The sequence below is a fragment of the Lissotriton vulgaris genome, chromosome 11 (assembly GCF_964263255.1).
Source record: "Lissotriton vulgaris chromosome 11, aLisVul1.2, whole genome shotgun sequence".
NCBI lineage: Eukaryota > Metazoa > Chordata > Amphibia > Caudata > Salamandridae > Lissotriton > Lissotriton vulgaris.
Window position 1 is genome coordinate 10,497,812 of NC_141699.1, and position 25,094 is coordinate 10,522,905.

General features: G+C 46.3%; 1 protein-coding gene across 2 annotated transcripts in view; it reads right to left on the bottom strand.

Moving 5' to 3' along the window:
- The window catches only part of EP400 (E1A binding protein p400), a 657,563-nt gene that overhangs the window by 189,586 nt on the left and 442,883 nt on the right, over window positions 1-25,094 (bottom strand). For both annotated transcript variants that reach the window (XM_086942653.1, XM_086942654.1), the window contains one exon: window positions 8,387-8,523. In XM_086942653.1, coding sequence (XP_086798779.1) covers window positions 8,387-8,523 — 137 coding nt within the window. The remainder of the gene's footprint in view (window positions 1-8,386; window positions 8,524-25,094) is intronic.

Genomic DNA, 25,094 nt, shown 5'->3' on the forward strand with positions numbered 1-25,094 from the left:
ATGTTCCTCTGAATGGCCCACTTCCACATGCTCTGAGCCAGATGAGACAGCTGTGGAGAGTGTGTGCCTCCCTGCTTCTGAATGTAGTACATGGCCGTCATGTTGTCCGTCCGGATCAACACGACTTTGTTGCACAGATGTACTTTGAATGCCTTCAAGGCCATGAAGATTGCCATCAGTTCCAACACATTGATGTACATCTTCCTTTGCTGTAGTGTCCATAGTCCCTGCACAGTGTAATGGAGTACATGCGCTCCCCATCCCTGGAGAGAGGCGTCAGTCGTCAGGATAATCTGTGGGACAGGCTCTTGGAATGGTCGGCCCTTGCAAAGGTTTTGTGGATTCCACCAATGCAGAGAGTTGTATGCCCGACCGCTCACCAACACTAGGTCTGTCAGTTGCCCATGAGCCTGAGTCCACTGACGTGCTAGGCACTCCTGAAGCGGACGCATATGTAGTCTCGCGTGCGGGACAATGGAGATGCAGGAGGCCATCATGCCTATCAACTGCATGAACACCTTCGCTGGAAGCGAGTGTTGGGGTCTGAATCGTTGGATCAGCGCCTGGATACTGGCGATTCTCACTGAATTTGGCTGAGCAGTGGCTGCCAGAGTGTTGATTGTCGCGCCCAGGTACTGTCGCACGTGGGCGGGCTGGAGATGGGACTTTGGGTAGTTCAGAGAGAATCCCAGATCGTGCAGGAGATGAATGGTGCGTGACACATGGTCTACGCACTGCTGTTCTGTCTTTGCTTGAATGAGCCAGTCGTCCAGGTAGGGAAAGACGTGGACGTGCTGGCGACGGAGATGCGCCGCCACAGTCGCTAGGCACTTTGTAAATACCCTTGGTGCCGTGGTGACCCCGAACGGCAGAACCCTGAACTGGTAATGCTGGTCTAAAATCGTGAATCTGAGATACTTCCTGTGGGAAGGATGCAGGGGGATATGAAAATAGGCATCTTTCAGATCCAGCGTAGCCAGGAAGTCCCCCTGCTGAAGCAGTGGAAGCACCTGCTGCAACGTGAGCATATGGAAGTGCTCCGAGAGGATGTACAGTTTAGGGGCCTGAGGTCCAGGATTGGCCTGAGGGATCCGTCCTTCTTGGGAATCAGGAAATACAGGGAGTAAACCCCTGTTCCCCGCTCTTGCAATGGAACGAGCTCTATCGCCCCTTTTTGCAGCATGACTAGAACTTCTTGCTGCAACAAGGTCAAGTGCTCGCCTGACATAGGACGGCTCCTTGGGGGTATGTCCGGTGGAATGGAAGTAAGCTCTAGACAGTACCCGTACTGGATAAGAGACCTCACCCACCTGTCCGTGGTGATGGACTTCCACGCCGGCAGGAACTGCTGGAGTCTCCCCCCGACCGGTGTTGTATGGTCGGGGGGCAGTGACAAGACGTCACTGTTTGTTGGTGGTGGTGGTGGACCTGGAGCTATTGTTTCCACGTCCCCTGCCCTTGACGTTATTGCCTCTGTAACCACCTCTACCCTTGTTGTTGTACGAGGTTTGGGTGTTAGTTTTGTAATATTGTGTGGACTGGGATGCCTGTCCCCTTGAGGTGCCTCTGGAATTTGAGCGGCGAAAGGAACCACTCCGAAACTGCTGACTTTGTAAAGCCCCCATAGACTTGGCAGTTTCCGTATCTTTTTTCATTTTCTCCAGGGTGGCATCCACCTCAGGGCCAAACAGATGGTCAGGATTCACTGTTTGATTCAGTATTGTAGTTTGGATGTCAGGTTTGAACCCTGAAATTCTAAGCCAGGCATGGCGTCTAAGTAACACACTGGTATTGATAGCCCTGGAGGCTGTTTCTGCCACATCCAGTGCGCATTTGATGGATGCATTCGTAATGAGTTTTCCTTCCTGAATCAGCATCTCTCCTGCCTCCTTGTATTGGTCAGGCAAGTGTTGCAGTATGGCCTCTAAGGTGTCATAATGGGCCCTATCATAACGTGCAAGCAGTGCTTGTGTGTTAGATATTCTCCAGATATTAGCTGCCTGTGCAGCAATCCGTTTGCCTGAGGCCTCAAAGATCTTGGACTCTTTGTCTGGGGGAGGAGCGTCACCAGTAGTTTGAGAGTTCGCCCTCTACCGAGCGTTGGAAACAACCAAGGAGTCCAAAGGCAAGTGCCCCTTGATATATGTAGGATCCGTGGGCGCTGCCTTATATTTCCTGTCGATGCGAGGGTTGACCACACGCGCCCGGTGGGCTCCTTGAAGACTTCCGTTGCATGTTTAAGCACCCCTTTAAGCATCGGCAGCGTCTTGACTGACTTTTCAGCTACAGAGAAAGTGTTGAAAAGGAAGTCCACATCCACGGGGTCCGAGTGCAGCTCGACGTCGTGGTTAGCCGCAGCTCTCTCGATCAGAGCGTTAAAGGCCGCTGAGTCCTCAGTCGGGGACGTTTTCGCAGCAAAAAGTTGCGCGTCCTGGCCCGACTGCGGGTCCTCTGGGTCGCCTCCGGCTGACCAAGGTTCGTGCTCCTCCTCCGGATCCGAGTACGCCGGATAGTTGTACTCGGCGCCTTCCCCGTCCGCATCGCCGGCGGCGGAATGCGTTGGCGAGTGTCCTAGGGCTTGTGGGGACACAGGTTCCACCAGCGCCGAAGAGTCCGCAGAGTCTCTTTTGTTTTTGAGAGGGATCTTAAAATGTTCCAACGCCGGCTCCGTCGTGATCTTCCTCTTGAGGAGAGACAGTTTACCGGTGTTGGCGTCGATGATTACCTCACGACGTTCCTCTTCAGCAAGCGGTTGGAGTCGAAGCTTCGACACCACCAAGGCAGCTTTCGGTGCCAATACCTCCTTCGAGGGTCCACCCTGTTTCGGCGCGAAGGCCTTCGGCGCCGACTTGGGAGGAAAGGTGAAACGGATGGGCGTTTGCTCCTTCGCAGGCTTAGGCGTGAGCTTTGGCGCCACAGTGCCCGAAGCAGGAACCACACTGTCCTTTCGAATCCGCTGTAGGGATTCCGCCACTTTCTTCGTCAAGGCCGGAGAGGGCTTGACCGGCTCGAGCGACTTCTCAGCATCGAGAGCCTGATCACCCGCAGGCGCCTTCTTCGGGGCCGACGCCCCATGGCTATGCGCGTCGTCGCCGTGACGCTTCTTCGGAGCCGTCTTCGGGTCCACAACCCCTTTCGGAGCCGACGCAGCCGCGTCGGACGATTTCGCCTTCGGCACCGACCCCGAGGGCTTCGGGTCGGCCATCTTGGCGTGGCTCTTCGAGTCGGCCATTTTGGTTTTCTTGGAAGTTGACGCCTCCAGAACCTTCTTCACCAGCGCAACTTTCACTTTCGGTTTCGCATCCGAGGGTGCGTACCAGTTGGCTTCACTTTCGTTTTCTTCAACGTAAGTGGCGTCTCATAAATGTCCGTGACCGGGCCCGGAGGCGGGGACGTAGGACTCATAGTTAGACCTTGGGTAAGGCCCGAAGGCGATCCCTCGACCTGGGCCGTATAAAGGGGAATAACCCCTGAGTCTGGTTGGGGATGCTCCTCCTCCGAGCTATCTCCCATAGTGGCAAATGCTTGATCGTCGTCCCCTACCTCGTCGGTGACTTCGTCAAAGTTCTCCTCACCCGCGTCGTAGGTCTCCCCCTCGGACGCGGGACTAGAGCCCGAACCTTGCCCGTCGTCTTCTACCTCGACAGATTCCTGGAATATGTCGTCTGGTGGGGGCGCCGCAGTCAATAACTTAGCCTGGAGCCTATGGGCCCGACGAATCTTCAAAGTCTTCTTGCACCGGAATTTCGAACACGCCATGCAGCTGTCCTCATGGTGATCCGGTGACAAGCATGTATTGCACACAGGGTGCACGTCGAGGTGTGAATATTTGGAGTTACACACCGGGCACTTCTTAAACGGAGTTCGCTCCATAGCAAAAAATGTAGTGTAGGCCCGTCCGCGCCGAAAGCACGTGGAAGGGCAGCAAGAGATCGGAGCTGAGAGTCAGAAAAGAAACTCGTACGCAACTATACCGACGCCCAGCCTAGAGACCTTTTGGTCTCGATTAGAAGTTGAACAACTATCGGTTCCGACAGAGGGAACCGAAACACATCCGAACCCAATGGCGGAAAAAAACAATCTGGGGATGGAGGCGATGCCCATGCGCACTGTAGTCCAGGGGAGGAGCCACCTATCTCGTGATACTTCGAAGACTCTTCCAGGACAACAATGTGCAATCATCCGGACCCAACACTAGGTGGCGATCTATGCACAGATATGAATTCAGCAGCCCACATGCCTCGAACACACCAAAACCTTCGGCCTTGTATGAACTGATTTTCAAATTATTGTGAGCAAATCAGTTTGCCACAGCAATCAGGCATTTCTGGAAATTATTGGTAGTTCAGTGACATTTGTTGAATCCTGATCCAGTGAGATCACTAGCTGCCTACTTTCTGCATAGTTAATGAATCTCGGTTCGAATTACTGCACAAATTGAGCCAGAGATCTAATATAGAGAATAAAAAAGTGTCAGACTGTGAGACCCTTTGTCGTAGCTGCTTGAACTCCAATCTGAAAGAAGTCAATGACACTAGTAGCTATCTATCTGATAAACATGACAATATCCAGTTTAACGTCTGGCCCTGGATGCCAGCCTCACTCAATCTAAGTAATAGACAACCATGTGAGACAGTATTGAATGCGGCCTACATATCCAAGACTGACCCTGATCTGCCAGCATTCATAGATTGTGCAAAATAAAGCAGTCTTTATAGTATGTGAAAAGCGGAAACCTGATTGAGCTGCATCCAAGATGCTTTTCTTGGCCATAAACTCTGATACTTGTTAATTGACTTTTCTAATATCTTGACTGGATATGGCAGGAGAGATATAGTTCTGTAACTGGCAGGATTAGCACAGTCAGCAGAAGGCTTCTCCAATAGAGGAAGCACTAGTACCTGCTTCAATGCCAAAGCCACAGTAAACGTGTGCAGGGACTTATTACAAATGACCAGAAGGGCCTTGTGTAGGTAACACAGAATGAGGATCTACACACTAGAAGGTAGAGGGTTGAGAGGAGAACCCAATTATAGGCTTTTGATTCCATTAATCCCTCATTAGTAATGGTCTTCAATTCCTATAGTCTAAGCAGGGTTTCCATAGCAGTGGGTTTCACCGCTGCCATTGAGTGCACCACTACGATCCCCTTAAATGAATGGCAAATCTTTCAGTTTTTCCCCTGAAGAAATTGGAGTGTGCATCACAACGATTGTGAATGAGCAATATTCTAACTGAGGCAAGAGGGAACTGCTAATCCGTTCACCATTGCAAATAGTTCTACTGAGGAATGATTAGCATTCAGTTTTCTATTGGCGTAAAAAGCAGATTTAGCAATGGCAACAAACATCTTGTAGTACGTCCTCAGCAGCGTAGCCACGTATCCACTGTCGTTCAAGTTTTTTACAATCTAATTTGGCTTTTCTTAGTTCATCGTTATACCAGGGAGATGAAGGAACTGACCATGTGGGCCTCTAACTGAACATTACAATGTAAAGACTATTGCCAGCAAAACCCACTTAGAAAAGAATTCAGAATCGGGTTCAATGGAGGCAGTAGAAGGCAGATCAAAAACTCTAGGTGCTGTTTCCAGTGTTCCGGCAGATAACCTGCCCCATGGCCTCTAGCCCTGTATTTGAGGGGACCGCTTCCTATCAGTCCTCCCACTGCGTGCAATTTTATCTTAAACTGAATCAAGAAATGATCACTTGAGAGCATAGGCATAATTTCCTCACAGCCAACTAAGCCCAGAGGGGGAATAATAAGTGAAAGACATTGACTGACCTGGAGAGTAGGGCTATTAACTATCTGAAAAAAGCACAAAACATCAAGCAGATTAACCAGATTGCTAACCTGTCCATTAATGAGAACACCGGGCCACATATTATCACCCCCAAGAATAATAAAAGTAGCATGGTTGATCAACAAATGTGTCACAAACTGCCTGAAGACCCCCAAACTGTGAGCAAGTAAACAAGGGCAATAACACGGGATACCACCCACTTTAAAGGTCAGGGACAGACTGATAAAAAAGCTGAGCAATTCAGAATATTTAAACTAAGATCCAAGAGCTTTAGCTTTAGATGCTCTTTAAACATTTTAGCAAGCTAGCAGTGTGGTTTCGAGCACTCCCAGTCTCCACTGAAAGGCATTGGACTGAACTCCGATTTTGACCTCTGCACCCGGCCGCCCCTGTGCCGCTGGTGGTGGTGCAGTTTCGGCACACACCTGAAGCTTGTCCCTTGCTGACCTTTGGTCCTGACAACAGGAAATGTAAATTGCATACTAACTTGTATAACCACATTATTGTTTTCCTCCCTAGGATAATACGGAACTGTTCAGAAATTGCACTAAGTGTCATCTTTTGAAACTGAAAAATATTGTTATTTAAAAACCTACTTACCTTATTGCGAAGATCTTGGTCTTAAAATGATTATTAAACAAAGCTTATTTTTATGAAATTGGTGCGGATCTCGTGTTTGAGTTGTGTGTATTATTGGTCAATGTTGTGCAATACATTTCTTACACTTCTCTATGTTAGGCCTAAGTCTGCTCGCCCACACTGCCACTAATAGAGCACTTTGGGTTTTACATTGAGCCAAGGCTACCTAATCTGTATGTTTTGCGTGAAATCTGATGCCATTTGTTGTCTGGAGGTGCATGTTGCAGCATCTCTATGTGACTGTCACCATATTTGTGCCTGTGATCTTTGGGGAACCCCTGAACTCTGTGCACGGTATAACCCCCAAGTGGCATACCATATACAGAGCCAGCTTCCTGCAAAGTGTGCCTCCCACTTTTGTGCACCTAGGTAGATGTTACAGTTTCCAGGTGTACATGCCACTGGCAAGTCTAGTATAGAGTCTAATTTGGTCCAAGTTTCAGTATTAAACAAGAGATTCCATATATGTTGTATTCCAAGGTCAGCAATCTCAACTAAATGTTTAATTAGTGATCTAGCATTTAGAAGCACACACTACAACACATACACACTTTTGTTTCTGGTATCATTTATATCCTAATGTTTCTCTTAGTACTACTCTCAGTGGGCACAGAACCTCCCTCAAGAACATGAGCCAAGTAAGGACTGTGAAAGCTGAGCACTGGCCTAAAAACCTCAACAACTCTTCCTTGACATAACAAATCCCCTGGTCCCACTTAGCAAAGTCGAGCCAACTCCAGCGATTCCTGAACAAGCAGCATGACTGGCTCTGGGCACGGTCAGGTTGCGAAAGGGTGCAGACGCTTGCCTTTAGAGCTGCGGGTTCCCTGAAATACCCAAAAACTGGCCTGTCCATTAGTGCATTCAAAAAAGAGATACTAGAAAATGGGGCCCAATATGGTCCAAACTGCTAGAGATAAAAAAAAGAAAGATTGTGTTGGAGAATACCTCTCACCATTTCAATCTCTTCTAGGATTCTGAAATTGCATCATGAGCCCTAAGCAATCAAGAAAATTGCCTTTATTAATAAAGTGCGTAATGTACACTGTGCAAATAGGCACCAAACTCAACAAATAATTCTGTAAAAAGGAGTTTGCATCCACCGTACCCAATATATTAGAGAGCAGCAGACAACAAGAAGTATAAATGAATTTTAAAGTAGTAAAACGCAATGTAATATAAGCAAACTAATTGTAAACACGTAAAAATGGCGCAAAGGATGCAAACAATTTCTCTTGCAATCCACCTGAGCTAAAATGAGCGCATTGAGTTTGTCCTTTCGCAAGAAGCAATTCACAGATGGGAAGTCCAGAATAGGTTTGAGCCCATCATCCTTCTTGGGGATGAGGTAGTAGCCTTTTCTGTATCCAGCACTCTTTTAACGACTCAATTGCACAAGAGTAACACTGACATTAAGTCTTTTTATTGGAGAGCCAGCCTTCTCCTCGAACTGTCCATAGTCGTGAAAGGACATGTCCATCTAGGAAAATTGAAGATCCCCTGAAAATCAAGTCACATGAAAATTCGCAAGCTACCCAACACAACCCTGGTTATCATTGCATGATTGACACAGTCTCTGGGGTCGAGGCCAGCAGTAAAAGATAATCTGATGCATCATGCCCATCTTGTTCCAGAGGTTACCCTGAGTTCCTTAGGAATGGCTGGCAAGATCTTGCCAGCCATTTCCCACAAGGTGGTAGCAGCCTGTATTCAAAGATCCTAAGGGTAGGCAAGCTGAAGAGAATACCTTATTTCCCAAATATAAAAAATAAAAAGGTTATTAAATCTACAGTAACTAGCAAGTAACATAAACCCTTACAGATTTCCTTCATGATAGAACGTTTACTTCAACAATTGCATTATCTTTCTGTACAGACCGAAGCTATAGCAGTAATCAATGCCTTTAAAGTAGTTAAAAACCCAATAAAAACCCAATAAACTCACAGCGGTTTCAGTGGTGGGCTTCTCTTCCCTGCCATCATCTTCATCAGCTCAAAGCGGTGAGTATACAGCTGCGTGTGGGTGGCACTCTCGTCCTGGCTGTAGATCTGACCTGTACGCAGTGGTCGGTTGTTTTTGTTCTAAGAAAGAAACAGGCACAAATGCATTTATATTATGCTTGCAGTGCAGGATTACTGGCAGGGAATAATGACTAGTAAATTACAGTAAATAAACTCACAAACTGTCCGTTAAAAGGCACTTAAAAATACAAGCCTTCAATGAAAAGCTACTTATTGCCTATTGTAAACCGTGCTGGCAACCTAAGAACACCTGAGGCAGCACCTTTTAATAATAATAATAGTGAAATTTGTAAAGTGCAACAGTTACCTCAACCAGAGGTGTCTCGGCACTGGGCGGAAATCTGGTAGAGATCAAAACCGACCGGGGACTAACCCAGGCAAAAAAGCCAGGTCTTCAAGACCTTTCTGAACTCAAGTTCTGATTCAACCAAGCGCATATGAGAGGGAAAGAGTTCCACAGCCTGGCGGTCCTCACTGTGAAGGACCTCCCTCCTATTCGGGACTTTGCATAGAGGTACATAGAGCAGTGTATGTTTATGTTGGTAAGGGCAAAGCCTATGACTGAGATACCTAGGCCCTTTATCATGCAGGGCACGGAAGGCCAAGGTCAGAGACATGAACTCTATCCTTTTCGCTACCGGAAGCCAATGGAATTGCCTAATATGCAGAGAGTTGTGGTGACAGAACACCACCAGTCAGATTAGTCTTGTTGCCGTGTTTTGTACCATCTGAAGTCTGGGGATCAGATACGAATGTAACCCTAGGTACAGACTGTTCCAGCTGAGAGGTCACTGTAACATGGACTACGACCCTGTGGCTTTCCTCTGCTAAGATGTGCAGAAATGTCCTTAAGTTTCTTAACTTCCCGAAACAAGAAGACGAGATGTGACGAACCTGGGTTACAAAGGATAAATCGGAATCCCACTTGATGCCCAAATTCCTTAGGTGGGATCGGTGGTGAGCCCTGTTCAGCTGGACACCATAACTCTGGGGACGGAGGGGAGTCCTGGCCAAAGAACAGGACCTCCATTTTTTCAGCATTTAGTTTTAGTCTATTATTGTTCATCCAGCAGGCGATGTCCATTAGACACCCCTTGAAGCAGGAAAACGAGTCCTCAGAGTGGCCTTTAAAAGAGAACACCAGCTGGGTGTCATTTGCATAGGAGACTACCTTTAACTTCCTCAGGTAGCAATGAGGGTAAAGAGTGGCACCAAGTAGGTGTTAAAAAGCAGAGGGCTCAGAGCAGAACTCTGTGGCCCGCTGCACCACAGTGCCTTGGGCTTGGATTGAAGTGGTTGGAGAATGACTCAGAGTGGTCTGTGAGGTAGGCCTGGATCCAAGAGAGGACTGCCCCCGCGAGCCCATCTGTTTAAGCCAATGTAGAAAAATAGGATGAGCAACTGTGTCAAAAGCAGCCGATAAGACTAATAGGACCAGCATCGCTGATGCTCCAGCATCTACTGTCATTCTCACTGCTTCCACTAATGAAGTCTCAGTACTGTAACCTGACCGAAAATCAAACTGAGTACCATGCAGGATGTCCTGTGCGTCAATGAAATTGGCGAGTTGACCATTTTTGCAGGTGCTGGCAATAGATAAATGGCGGAGTAATTGCCACAGATCTGGGAAGATGCCAGAGGATAGCAACGTGTTCCAAATGAGGTTTAAATCTGGGTTCATCCAGTGAGCCAAAGATCTGAAAAGCTTAGGTGGGCAAGGGTCCAATTGGGAGCCCGACATAACGCAGATCACAAGCACTTACAACAGGCCTCATCTCCTCTTTCTGTAGGACTCCACTGCATCATTATTTTGCCAATGGCAGGTAAGGATGAGTGTGTACAATTATTTGTAAAACATGCTCTGTGGACTGGACCACTTCTTAGATTAGCACCCAAAGATAGCCAGCCATTTGCCCATATGTTCCTTTTGCAAAATGAAGGAATATTTACAACGTATACCATGCAGCCTTCATCACAATCAGTACAGACTACAACACTCAAGAGTCTCAAAACTACTATTACTGAAATAAGGGGTCTTAAAAAATACAACTTTATAGCACTGAATAAAAATCCAAAAGTCTTTCCGGTGATTTCCCAAAGCCATAATATTTGTCCTTCTGGCTGCTTCAATGTGCTTTAGAACAAATACAAAAATAAATCTGGAATAAGACAGCTGAAGTAAACAAGAGTGAACAGGTGGTGGGAAGTGATAATCCCCAAACAGCCAGTTTCTAAAGTAGGTTAGCTGTGTGAGAGAAGGCATGCTTTAGTCACTGTAGAAAAGCCTAGGTATCCCGTCAGAATACAAACTTCTAGCAGCCCTCATGGATGCCTCCGACCGTCGTGGAGCGTGGTCCATCTTAGTAAGAGTTGGGTCATTACTGGTGATATATGCTTTCGACATGCCCTGTTGCAATCATACATTAACAGAGATCCTCACAGTAACATATGGGGGAAATCTACCCATAAATAACGTAGGTGATGGTTTAGCTTGCTGAGATGCTTAGAAGCATCTGCCCCAGCCTCTGCATGGCTAGAAGGATATGAGAATTCTAAGGGTATGGAACTATGCAAGAGTTAATGAGTTGTGGGCCAGTACTGTGCATGGTTGCATACTGTATTGAAATAGTTATCCTATTTACACAAAACTCAAGGTAAACAGGATATTTTGAGGTCCTGAAATACATTTAGATCTGCACACAAACGATGCACCCCCAGCCTCCTCAAAACTGTGTTGTGCTGTGTACTGAGGACTCTTCAGGTATGTTTAAGCTATACATATCCCTGTGAAGACATCTCAGCTGAGCTCTGGGCTTCGAGACTTCCTACGAGGTAGCTGTGCAGTGAATTTGCATGCCTCTGCCCCCATTGTTAATGCCCTGTCTGAGCACAGAAAAAAAGGCTGAGGAGAAGAGGGGAATACAGCATTGAGATGAATGTACATGCCAGACCCTGCAGAGGTAAAAGTAGATAGCACCTTACTCTCTATTTGTGGTAGCGTGTGCGAGCAGTAAGGATTCATCAGAGGGTAGTGTTATGCATTTGTTGTATACATTCAATCAGCAAATGATGTCACACATTCAAAGACTGAACTCCAGACCAATTTGTTTGTATCAAAAATATTATTAAGTTATTTTATTTCTAGAACCAAGCCAAGCCTGGTGCAGGTAAGTGAATCAACACTTTGCAAAATCTTATGCAATGTCTTACAATTGAATGCAGGTTCAAATGCAGGTGATTAAATTACAGGTAAGTCAATGTTTCGAAATTACTGTTCAGTTCGTTTTTAGATTACTTTGTACGTTACTTATTGGATTACTTCTCAGATTACGTTTGCTTATCAGTGTGATATGCCTAGATATCACACTTAGACATTTCCCAGACAAAAATTAAGTAACTCACTTTTAGTACATTTGCAGTTTTGTCAATGTTCTATTCAAACCAACTCCACACTTGGAACGATTTTCAAGAAAAGCAGTCAATTCAATCCTATGGAAGGAAATTGAGTTATCGGTTTATAGGTAAGTACAAGTTTGTGGGAGTTGGTATTCTGGGGTAAGAACTAGGGTTCCTCCAGGGTCAAGGATGCACCCTTGAAACACCCTCAGAAGCACTAGGGCAGCCGGGTGCAGATTGCTGAGGCCCAATGTTATCCAATGGGAGGTAGAGGGCCTCCGGTTGAAGGCTGCTCACGAGCAGGCCACAAGGATGCGGGTGTGAAGCTCCTGGTGTTAGGCTCAGGACAAAGGGGGATCCGAGTTAGCACCCAATGCACACCTGTAGCGGCGCAGGGGCGGCTGGGTGCAGGGTGCTGTTTTGGCATCTGGCACCCTGTTGTTTACAATGGGGATTCGCCGGTTACAACAAAGACTGCAGGCTTGGTACAAAGATCTTCTGGAGGTGACCACTAGTTGGAGAGGCAAGTTGGGATGCCTGGGGATGCTGGGGCACCGTTGGTTGAGGCACCAAAGGCCGTGGGACTTCGGGTGTAGGGGCGTATTTAGGCGTCGGGTTTTCCTTACCAGCTCCGGTCGCGGTTGGGGGGATTCTCAAGAAAGAGGCTGCAGGCTTCACTTGGAGATTCAGGGCAAGTCAGAGATCACCAGATCTCAGGTCAGGATCGCCGGGGAGACCTCCTCGTGGTGTTGGGCCTCGTGGTGTTGGGTCACTCGAACGCGGGCTGTAGGTGTCGGGTGCTGAGTGCTACAGACTCACGGTTTTGGTCGGAGACAGAGTCTGTGGGTGAGCAAAAACGGTGCTCACGAGAGACAAAGTCTTTCTTGTGGCAGTGCAGGGCAAGTCCTCCGGGTTCTTGCGGGTGCTGGCTGCAGGACACACCGGGATTTCGCTGGAGCAGGATAGAGGTTGGGACAGGTCGGTCTAGCTGGGGCCAAGTCAGGGGGTGTCCTCCTCTTCTTAGTTTCAGCATGGCTTTTCGGTCCTTCTTCTGCTTGTTCGGATCTTGTCTGAGGAGGCATGGTTCAGGGTTGCCCCTAAATACTAGATTTGGTATACATTCGGTACTGGAAGACAGCCATGTATACACTCTCTACAACACCCGGTCTCCTACATTTTACTCCAAAGTAGACAACATTCAAGCTAGATGAGAAGAAAAGATAAAGCGTGCATGGGGTTGGGGGAGAATCAGACATCCTAAAATATACTAAGAAAGTCATGAGAAACCCACAATTTAAATGTTCTGAATTCAGTTATCTGCACCAAACCTATTTAACACCCAATATACCCAGATTCCGACAACCACTGAAAGTGATGTATTGGTCCACAGGCAGATCTTCATCATATGATAAGAGATTGTGGGATCATCACACAATTTTGGGACAAAGTGATCTCCACACTGACAAAACTATCAGGGAGGAGATTTAGAACAGAATATTCTACCCTGTATATTGGGTCAAATGCACAGACCAAAAGCAGCTAGACATGTTGGTTCCTTGACCTGGCACTGACACCAGCCACAAGGAATATAGTCAGGGCGAGGAAGGCCAGATATGCACCAAGTGTGAAAGGTTGGCTGTCAGGTGTTAAGATATCGGTAAGAGCTGAGACAGCAATGATTGCCCTGCACCAAAGAACACAAGGGCGAAGTGCGACACACAGAATGGGATATTTACTATTAGCAATAAAGTCCAAAACCGGTGACATGTTGGAAGACGCACACTGCTGGTTCCTCTCTGCCCCCATCAGAGAAAGAAACCCAAAATGCAAGAAGTATGCTTTATTAACATAAGAACTTTGACCACATGATTATAACACATTTATCATTGAACCCTGGGAGTAACACTTTTCATACTGAAATACTTCACGCCGCTCATACAATACTGCATCTGCACTATTACGAAACTTGATGATCTGCGTGTACATTGACTAGCGTTAGTAGATTTTGTTAATGTTACCTGTAGGGCGGTACAGAGCATGGAATGAGGAGTTAGGATGCAAACTGTTTCTTATGATAGTTAATAATGCACAGCACAGGTATCTTTAACCTGCTTACATCTTATTTTCCATTATCTGACAGTGTTTCCTAAAAACGAGAGCTGGGACACAACTTCTGAAAAAAAATGTCCCTGTGATACCTGATCACTCAGTACATAGCACTTTTTTGTAAATTTTATTTGATCCACAGGAAATCCCTTCTTAAACCATTATTTTTACAAGAGAGAATTATTTACCATCAGACTGCTTTAAATTTTTAGTATGAATTAGGCGACACAAGAGAATGCTACAGGGTTGCCCTGTTTCTCTAGAAAGTAATGCATATTAGAGCGTTTTTTGATGATTGGGGAAACTAAAAACCATGATCTGGATTAATGTATTAATCTTAGCTCGTTGCTTTGTTTATTGGCGATTCCACTGTGATTTTATGGTCATAAGTAAACAATGGTCATCAAAATTGCATTTTAACCGTACAGTTATAAACTGGTCTGGTGTATTTATGCATGTTGTTTGCACATTAATATATTATTTTTGTGGTTTAGGTTTTATTTTAACTACTCTGTGAACTTTGGTTTTAAGAGATCGATGTTTTAATAATATTGTAATAATTTATTGTAATATTTGGTAATTTTATGGCTCTGGATGATTTGTGCCAACCTAGGTCAACCAAATGCTGATGTAACTCTTAATTATTGAAATTACTTAAAATATTTTATGTCATAAACAAATTGTAAAGTCCATTGACATCATACACATTATTTCCAGTTAGCCAACCATCTAGTGTTTTACCTGAGTAGTCAACAAAGTCAATCCAGGACTGATTTGGGGTTTTGTGAGCCCCCTGAATCTAATTCTATATTCCTCAGTTGTGAGTCCAAAGCCCTCAGAGTACTCTTCATGAGGTCATCAGACCCAGCATCTGCCCCTGTAAGGGTCAGGAGTCTGTCCCTTTAGATACCAGTGAACAGATCCCGAAGGAGTGCCCACCCGTGTGACTTCTTCACTTTTCTCAATTCACATGCCCTCTCAAAGGCTGTGAACCATTTTGTGATATCATCACCCTCTTCATATTTAGGGACAATCCCTTTGGGGATTTTAGGATCATAAGCTTATTCTTCATCCTTATTTAGGAAATTGCTGCCACCATTGATGGGAGCTAAGCCCATTTCTGCTCTCTCTTTCTCTAGAGCCAGGAGTCTGGTCTCTAGATCCAAACTGTTAGTCAACCTTGCTAGCAGGTTGTCCTCCTTATTGTGGCGGTACTCAATAGTGCCTGATCCACCTGTGTGGGCTCCAAGTGCTGAGGGGTTTATTCTTGGAGTCAGGGCCACTGGGGCCCTTCTCTCCCTATGAAGTGGGGGTGGATGGGGGGTGGGGGTGGTAGTAATCCTCATCCCCTCCCTCTACTTCTTCATCTGAGATGTCTTAACATTCTCAGAAGGATGGCCCTTAGCATACCCTGCAAACAGCTCCTGAAGCTTTTGTTTGGAGGGATGGGACCCCATGATTATATTTTTAAGAGCAGTGCTGCCATTAAGAGTATATGGTGCTGGGAGTTTGTCATTACGAACTCCACAGCACCATAATGGCTACACTGAAAACTGGAAAGTTTGGTATCAAACTTCTCAGAACATTAAACCTACACTGATGCCAGTGTGGGATGTAATGAAAAATGCACACAGAGGGCATCTTCGAGATGCCCAATGAAAACTAACCTACCACTAGTGTCCAGGCTGAGTGGCTGCTTTCAGTTGCCACCACCAGGCATGTTTCTGGGCCCCTGGGTCGAGAGCCTGCTACTCTCTTTGGCCTGAAACAATGCACATCCTGAGACAAGGTGCCAAGTATCCTCCACCAGGATGGGCAGGGTTCATGAAGGGGAAGTTTCAAAGGCTTGCAGCCTTTGTGAGCTTTCAGGAACTGGTCCCCACTGGGTCTGACCCCCACTTTGAGCGGGAGAACCGGTGGAAAAACAAGTGAGGAAGAGAGGTGTGTCCACCTCAGCCAACTCCACCCCTCAGGTAAAGCACAACTCTCAGTCCCCGCCATCTTGCAGATGGGGGGACACAGACAACCAGGGACAAGCTCATGCCCCCCTCCCACTGGAGGGTGGCATAATAGGGTGTGTACCCACCCCAGGGAAGGGGCCCATTGGTCCCTGCCTTTTACCCAACTGTAACACCCCTAAATCTAGTATTTAGTGGCACCCCCAAACCTTGCTTCTTAAGGCAAGAAGAAACTACAAGAAGATGAAGAAGGACTGAACAGCTGTGCAGCAGCTAACAAGAGGAAGACGCCCACTGACTTGGCCCCAGCCCTACCGGCCTGTCTCCACCTCGAACCTGCTCCTGCAAATTCCCGGTGTGCCCTGCAGCCAGCAACCTCGAAAGCCCCAGAGGACCTGCCTGCCTTCAACCACAAAGAATTTGACTCCTGTGAACACCGGATTTGTTCATCTGCAACCTCTGGTTCCGGCCAGACACAGCGAATCTGCCCCACTCTGCACCCACCGTCACCGGCCCGAGCAGGCAAACACCACAAGGAGGTCACCCCGGCGATCCTGACCATAGATCCGGCAACCCCTGACCTGCCTCAAGCAGACGCCTGCGGCCTACATCTAGAAGGTCTACCCAACCACGACCAGGTGCTGGTATGAAGATCTGACCCCAAAAGGGACACCTGCACCCAATGCCCCACGGACTTGGGTGCCCAAACCGACAGCACCTAACCAACCCTTAACTTACCTCTCGAAGTGGTGGTCGCAGCCAGAAGACCTTTGTCCCCAAGCCTGCAGTGCCTTTGCAAAACCGGAGGTTCCCTATAGAAACCAACTGGGCTCCAGACGTCGAAACAGCACCCGGCCGCCCTAGTGCCACTGAGGGTGCATCTTTGGTCCTACTTTGATTCCCCATTTGCCCTGAGCTAAAGTCCAGGAGCAATGCTCCCACAACCAAGTAGCCTGCTCGCCAGCAGCCACGGACTAGAGGCCCCCTATCCCCCCTTGGATAACATTGGACCTCAGCACTCTGCATCTGGCCGCCCCAGCTCCACTGAGGGTGTAACCAGAGTGCCTCCTGGACCCTGGGGGACCCCTGATTCTATCCCCAGAACCTCAACTCCCACTACCAAATACATACCTTAAAACCGATAACACTATGTTCCTCAATAGGATAACAGACCTTTTCTAGGAAAAGTTTCCTAGTGTGGAGTTTGAAAACCTAAAGAAATTCTTTAAAATTGCACTAACTAACAAAAACGATTTTCTTTACCTGTTTACATAAAATGTCCCAGAGTAGTATCCAGGTATACTACTCTGAGTAAGAAAAGTAATCTCAAAAGTAACTTACCTGTAATTTTACTGAAAAGCCCATTCAAGTCTATGTACTGTATTTACAAAGTATTGCATTTCTCTGAAACCATACTGTAAGTCGAAACAAAGTTCATATACAATTTCAATTCAAACTATTGACAAACTGTATTACTACTGTAAAGTATTTATTGCTTACCTGAGCCAGGCTTGCTTGGTTCTAGAAAATAAAATAACTAAATATTTTCATTCAAAAACAATTGGTTTGAAGTTGTCTTTGAGAGTGTGAATTCATTCGCTGACCGAGTGTGTACAACAAATGCTTATCACTGTCCTCTGATACTGCCTTATTGCTCGCCCACACTACCAAAAATAGACCGTGAGGCGCTATCTAACTTTACCTCTGCTTACCTTTAGGGTTCCACTTGACTCTGTGCATACTAGACCTCAACTTTGCTGTAGTAGTATATACAGAGCCAGCTTCCTTCTGGCTTTTGTGACTGTCCTTTGTAAATGTTGGCTTTTCATTTTTTTAATAGGCTTATAAGTCTATCCTTAGTACCTCCCTGTCTCCTACTGTCACCTCCTACGAGGACTGGCTCTTGTACATGTTTTGTTACTCAGTAAATATAATTTACGGTCGGTTGCACTCTATTTTCTTAAACCCTATTTTCCTACCTGCTGATCCAGGCACAGTTTTTGCTTCCTAATTAACACACAACATTTGTATCCTGCTCATCAGAGCATTTGTAGGGCGCCTGCTCTGTTCCTTGCACTTAACTCCTGTAACCCCACCCTGCATGTTTTAATAATTGTTGATATACTTTATCAGCGCTCTGCTGGTTTCACTTTTATGGTTGTGTATTTCCCAGCTCTTTCTGTGCTCTCTCTCCCTCCTCCCAATCAGTCAGCAGTTGCCAACCTGCCTGACAGCAGAGCCAGGCCTCAGAGCAGGGGGCATTGCTGGCTGTGCCTGCCCTGCTCCCAGCAGCTAACCCAGCTGTGGACTGGCTCTGGTCTCCGGGAAGGACAGCAGGGCATGAGCTCTTTCTATGAGCTCTTAGTTTCTATCAGCGCAGTGCCCTGTCAGAGCACCAGGCTGGGTAGATTTCACTCTCCCCACACCCCTCTACCCTCTCTCTCTGCTCTCTCCCCCCTTCCAGTTGGTCACAGGGCCTGCCTCACAGATGAGCCCAGGTGGAGGAGATGGATGAGCATCATAAACAAGGCCTGGTTTCTGTCCAGCACTGATGCCTTTCTTTCACATTGGAAATATTCTGTGGCACTAAATAGAGGCACCAATGCACTTTGACATTTATGCAGAGACAAGAGCAGAACGTAGGTATGGAAAGTACACACCATGCTTTCCCTGCTTTGGAGTCAACATGATGTAACCACACTTAATATACATACCCTCCCTCCTAATTCTTTTATAGGAAATCTTAATTTGGATTTTATCCACAATTATGTATTTCTGTTACAGCACATTCATTTACTCTTCTCACCTGATCCCTTCATTATTTTCTTCTCTTACTCCCTCTCACACTTTTTCCTTTTAATATTTTCTCCTTCTGTCTTCCACTCCTGTTCTAATTACTCCTCACATGTGTCCTCACTTACTCCTATTCGGTCTCCACACTTTCTCTCCTTCTCCCATTCTCCTCCTCTTCGCATCTGTTTTACACCTGCCCTCTCTGATACCCAACACCAAACCACTCTATGCAACGCCACTCCACTCTATGCAACGCCACTCCACTCTATGCAACCCCACTCCACTCTATGCAACCCCACTCCACTCTATGCAACCCCACTCCACTCTATGCAACCCCACTCCACTCTATGCAACCCCACTCCACTCTATGCAACGCCACTCCACTCTATGCAACGCCACTCCACTCTATGCAACGCCACTCCACTCTATGCAACGCCACTCCACTCTATGCAACGCCACTCCACTCTATGCAACGCCACTCCACTCTATGCAACGCCACTCCACTCTATGCAACCCCACTCCACTCTATGCAACGCCACTCCACTCTATGCAACGCCACTCCACTCTATGCAACGCCACTCCACTCTATGCAACGCCACTCCACTCTATGCAACGCCACTCCACTCTATGCAACGCCACTCCACTCTATGCAACGCCACTCCACTCTATGCAACGCCACTCCACTCTATGCAACGCCACTCCACTCTATGCAACGCCACTCCACTCTATGCAACGCCACTCCACTCTATGCAACGCCACTCCACTCTATGCAACGCCACTCCACTCTATGCAACGCCACTCCACTCTATGCAACGCCACTCCACTCTATGCAGATCAACTTCATTAGTATGCAGCTCCACGCAACACTGCTTTGCGTCACTCAGCTTTACTACACTCAACACTCTGCTTTTCTCCACTCAACACTTTGCTTTTCTCCACTCAACACTTTGCTTTTCTCCACTCAACACTCTGCTTTTCTCCACTCAACACTCTGCTTTTCTCCACTCAACACTCTGCTTTTCTCCACTCAACACTCTGCTTTTCTCCACTCAACACTCTGCTTTTCTCCACTCAACACTCTGCTTTTCTCCACTCAACACTCTGCTTTTCTCCACTCAACACTCTGCTTTTCTCCACTCAACACTCTGCTTTTCTCCACTCAACACTCTGCTTTTCTCCACTCAACACTCTGCTTTTCTTCACTCAACACTCTGCTTTTCTCCACTCAACACTCTGCTTTTCTCCACTCAACACTCTGCTTTTCTCCACTCAACACTCTGCTTTACTCCACTCAACACTCTGCTTTCCTCCACTCAACACTCTGCTTTACTCCACTCAACACTCTGCTTTACTCCACTCAACACTCTGCTTTACTCCACTCAACACTCTGCTTTACTCCACTCAACACTCTGCTTTACTCCACTCAACACTCTGCTTTACTCCACTCAACACTCTGCTTTACTCCACTCAACACTCTGCTTTACTCCACTCAACACACTGCTTTTCTCTACTCAACACTCTGCTTTTCTCTACTCAACACTCTGCTTTTCTCCAGTCAACACTCTGCTTTACTCCACTCAACACTCTGCTTTACTCCACTCAAAACTCTGCTTTTCCCCACTCAAAACTCTGCTTTACTCCACTCAAAACTCTGCTTTTCTCCACTCAACACTCTGCTTTACTCCACTCAACACTCTGCTTTACTCCACTCAACACTCTGCTTTACTCCACTCAACACTCTGCTTTACTCCACTCAACACTCTGCTTAACTCCACTCAACACTCTGCTTTACTCCACTCAACACTCTGCTTCTCTCTGCTTTTCTCCACTCAACACTCTGCTTTACTCCACTCAACACTCTGCTTTACTCCACTCAACACTCTGCTTTACTCCACTCAACACTCTGCTTTACTCCACTCAACACTCTGCTTTACTCCACTCAACACTCTGCTTTACTCTACTCAACACTCTGCTTACTTCAATCCTATAACTTCCATGCTGATTACTCCAATCCACTCAACTCTACTCTGCTTTACTCCACGACGCTCTGCTTTACACCATGCAGCTCTGCTTTACACCACTCTGCTTTACTCCACTCAACACCACACTGCTTTACTCCACTCAACACCACTCTAATTTACTCCTCTAAACTCAACAGCACTCTTCTTTACTCCACTCCATTCAACGCGACTCTGCTTTATACAAATCCACTCTACTTTTACTCCACTCTGCATTGCTTTACTCCACACCACTCTCCTTTACTGCACGCCTCTGTTTTACTCCACTCTTCTCAACACTACTCTGCTTTACTCCGCTCAACGCAAATCTGCTTTACTCCACTCTATTCTTATCCACTTTGCTTTACTCCACGTCATTCTAATTTACTCCACCCCTATCAAGGGCACTCTCCTTTGCTTCAAACAACTCTGCTTTACTCCACTACACTTTATTTAACTCCACTTCACTCCATGTCACTTTGCTTTATGGATTCAGGAGTAGCGTGCTACCCACAGAAAAAAATGCTTCACCACCTCATAATGGGTAGCAAGCACTATATAAATGCAAACCTTTTCCCTCTTCTATCCCTCCTCTATCCAAATAAGTGATTAACATATCCACCACTCGAATTACTTTCATATTTCACTATAATAATTCACCACTAATCGGTTAAGGGTTCTGGAGTAGTGTGCTGCTCGCCGAAAAAGCGATTCAACGCCTTGTCAGAGGTAGTATGCGCTATATTAATGAAATTACAATACAATACTTTATTCCACTCTGCTCTACGCCACTGGTCTTTACGCCACACTACTTTACTCCACTCGGCTCTACTCTGCTTTACTCCACGCCACTCTGCTTCACTCCACTACACTGAACACCACTCTGCGTTACTCAACTCTGCTTGACTCCACTACACTCCACTAAGGCTCAATGCCATTCAGCCTTAAGCCACACTACTTTGCTCCGCCCCATGCTGCTCTGCGCCGAGCCACTCTGCGCCGAGCCACTCTGCGCCCCTCCGCACCACGCCGCTACCCTCCGCACCACGCCGCTACCCTCCGCACCACGCCGCTACCCTCCGCACCACGCCGCTACCCTCCGCACCACGCCGCTACCCTCCGCACCACGCCGCTTTACTCCACACCACGCTGCTCAATGCCACTCTGATTTACTGCACTCTGCTTAAGCCCACTCAAGGCCTCTCTGCATTACTCCAAGCTTTTTTAAAATGTATTTTTTAGTACGTATTGGGATAAATGTGCGCACACTTATTTATGTAAACAATATTAGCCTTTAAACTAGTGCTTAATTTAAGCCAGGGTTTTCCGGTGCCACCACCCCACTTAATAATTAAAAAAAATAACCCCAAGGGATTGAAGTGATTTCAAATAACACCACTTAAGCACATAATAAATTTAGGTACATACAAAGTAAATACATTTTTTAGGCCCACTTAAACTTGAATCCCCAACCATGGAATTGTCATCTTTCTTTCTCACGCCACATTCACTCCACAATGACCTTTCTCTCACACATTCTGTTCCGTCTTTACGGCACACTCATTTACCTATCTCACCTGATCCCTTCCTTCTTTTCTGCTTACCCCTTCACACTTTTTTCCTTTTAACGTTTTCTCCTGCTCTCTTCCACTCCTTTCCTAATTTCTTCCCACTCTCTCCCTTGCTTACTCTCTCCTCCCATTCTCCTCCTCTTCCCTTTTCATCTGCTTTATCCCCCCTCCCACTCTTACACTCCTCTCCTTAGGAGAGTGAAATAAATTGTATTCAAATTAGTCTTTAACTTTAGCCTGGGTCTTCCAGATGGCACTGCGGCACATAATAGCGACAAAAATCACCCAAAAGTATTGCAAGTAATTTTAAATAACACCACTTAATACTACAATAAACTTTCTGACATACAAAATAAATATTCTGTCTCTTTGGTTAAATAATGTTTTCTTTATTATTTAATGTTCAACACTTTTTTATGGCTTGGATGGCCATTTAAGTCAACTGTGCACACATGGCATTCTTTCTTTTGTTTTCAAAACCCCAGCCATTAAGTATTCATTTTCCTACATGCACTGGAAGGCCTTTTGATAATTATACGCCTCGCCATCGGCATCATCTCTATATGGTTACTTCGCACCCAGACAGTAAACAGAACATGTACTTTACCACATGCTGTTTCATTTCACAGCTTGTTGTGAACTTTTATCCAATGGACTAAATTATTTCCTTGCCGGATACATTAACATCCTGCTTTCAAAACACAATTTACTATAGGTTTCAGCAAAATGTTTGCACCATCCATACTGCAAATATGTTTATTTAATACAAAGATATTACACTTTTTTTAAACATCACTTAAGGACATAATACATTTTTTTACAGACAAAAACATTACAGGATTTTCCCAAACACACATGCTATTAGGCCATGCCACGTTTGTTGTTGTAGGCTGCACAACATGTGTTTTGCTTATGCAACCCGTGACGCTGTAGAGTAGGTATTTTTTAGGTCTCGACCACAGCATTGCTTGTTTGTTGAGATTATAGTAAGGCTTTCAAAAGTCTACCCATACTGCGGATCGGGTACAGTTCATGCGCGTGCACATAGCACACAATCGGCATCAGACTCAGACTTCAAAGGAAGCCGCTCCCCCGCCACCCAATGCCGCTCCCCTGCCCCGGCCACCCAATGCCGAGAGCTTGTTGTTCGTGGGTCAAATTTCATGTAAGACATGCTTGCGCTTTCACTTTCAATATGTGGGCCGCTTGCTTTTGCTCGTTTCTGCATACGTTTTTTTTAAAGAGCGCTCTGCTTCCAACAAGCGCTACTGTATACTTGTCAATTCGTGCCAAGCTTTTTGCATTACTTTTCAGTATCGTGCTGCCAATATTGCCAGTCCTTGGTCGGATTAGTCCATTTTCAGTTCCCCGTCTGCCTGTACCGCCCCCCCCCCCCTCCCCTTCCAGGCATGTGCGCATGCGTTTCATGGTACACATGTGCACTACGCAATTTGTCAAAAGACGGCCATTTCAAGGTGATGAGGATTCAAGAAAATTAATTAATTCACATTGAGGCATGTATATCACCAGGGTTGGTATTATAATGTTTGCTTTGGGTTTGTTAGCTTCTCATGGTTCTTAACCAGTGTCATGTAGCTTGCTGCATGTGTTCTCGAATACAAAATTTCCACTGCCTTTGTCCAGAAGTTCATATTTGCAAACTTCATTTTTTAATCTACATTAGCAATTTGCTTTGTATCTGTAGTCCAACCACAGCATAGGTGTCTGGGTCAGGATGACTTTGACAAGCAACCTGCCCTTTCATGTGTGACCTCCCGTACAAGTTTCTACAGCTCCCAGATATCAAGTTTCAAACAAGGTCGTAACATTTAAATGCTGCCCAGTGTAAAATTCCTAACACAATTGGCAAGTGTCCCATATCAAGTGGGCAGTGCGCAGCAGGTCCTGGTAGTTTAGCCAACACCACTTTACTTTACATACTGAAACTTACAGTTTAACGTATGTCTATTATGATAACGTGACTGAAAGTTCCAGCATACAAAGAGCTGTTGACTAAAAAGCAGGAAGTGGCTCAGTGTGTCACTTGCGCTATGGGTTCACTTGATGGCTACTCTCCATATGAAATACATTGGGCGGAATGTCTGACCCTTTTTGTGGGGGCCAGTAGGAAAATTATATTTGTGTCACTAAAAATGAGGGTAAAACTTGGAATTAACTTTACAATGAAGTGCAGCTTCTGATCTATGCATAGTTGCTAAGAGGCTTTATGCTACACGTGACACCATCAGCCAGTACTGGATTTTCATACTATATAGCACATTGCATTCTGGGATCTAAGTATCTATCCAACTTTCGCCCTCACTCTATCAATCTATCCATCTATTTCCCTCAGTCTATGTAAGTATCTATCCATCTTTCGCCCTCACTCTATCAATCTATCCATCTATCGCCCTGACTCCAACTCCATCGCCCTCACTCCATCGCCCTCACTCCATCGCCCTCACTCCATCGCACTCACTCCATCGCACTCACTCCATCGCACTCACTCCATCGCACTCACTCCATCGCACTCACTCCATCGCACTCACTCCATCGCACTCACTCCATCGCACTCACTCCATCGCACTCACTCCATCGCACTCACTCCATCGCACTCACTCCATCGCACTCACTCCATCGCACTCACTCCATCGCACTCACTCCATCGCACTCACTCCATCGCACTCACTCCATCGCACTCACTCCATCGCACTCACTCCATCGCACTCACTCTATCGCCCTCACTCTATGTCATTGATTATTAGGGGAAGGGGAGTTATAGGGTGCGTTGCCCTTACCCCTACCTTTAA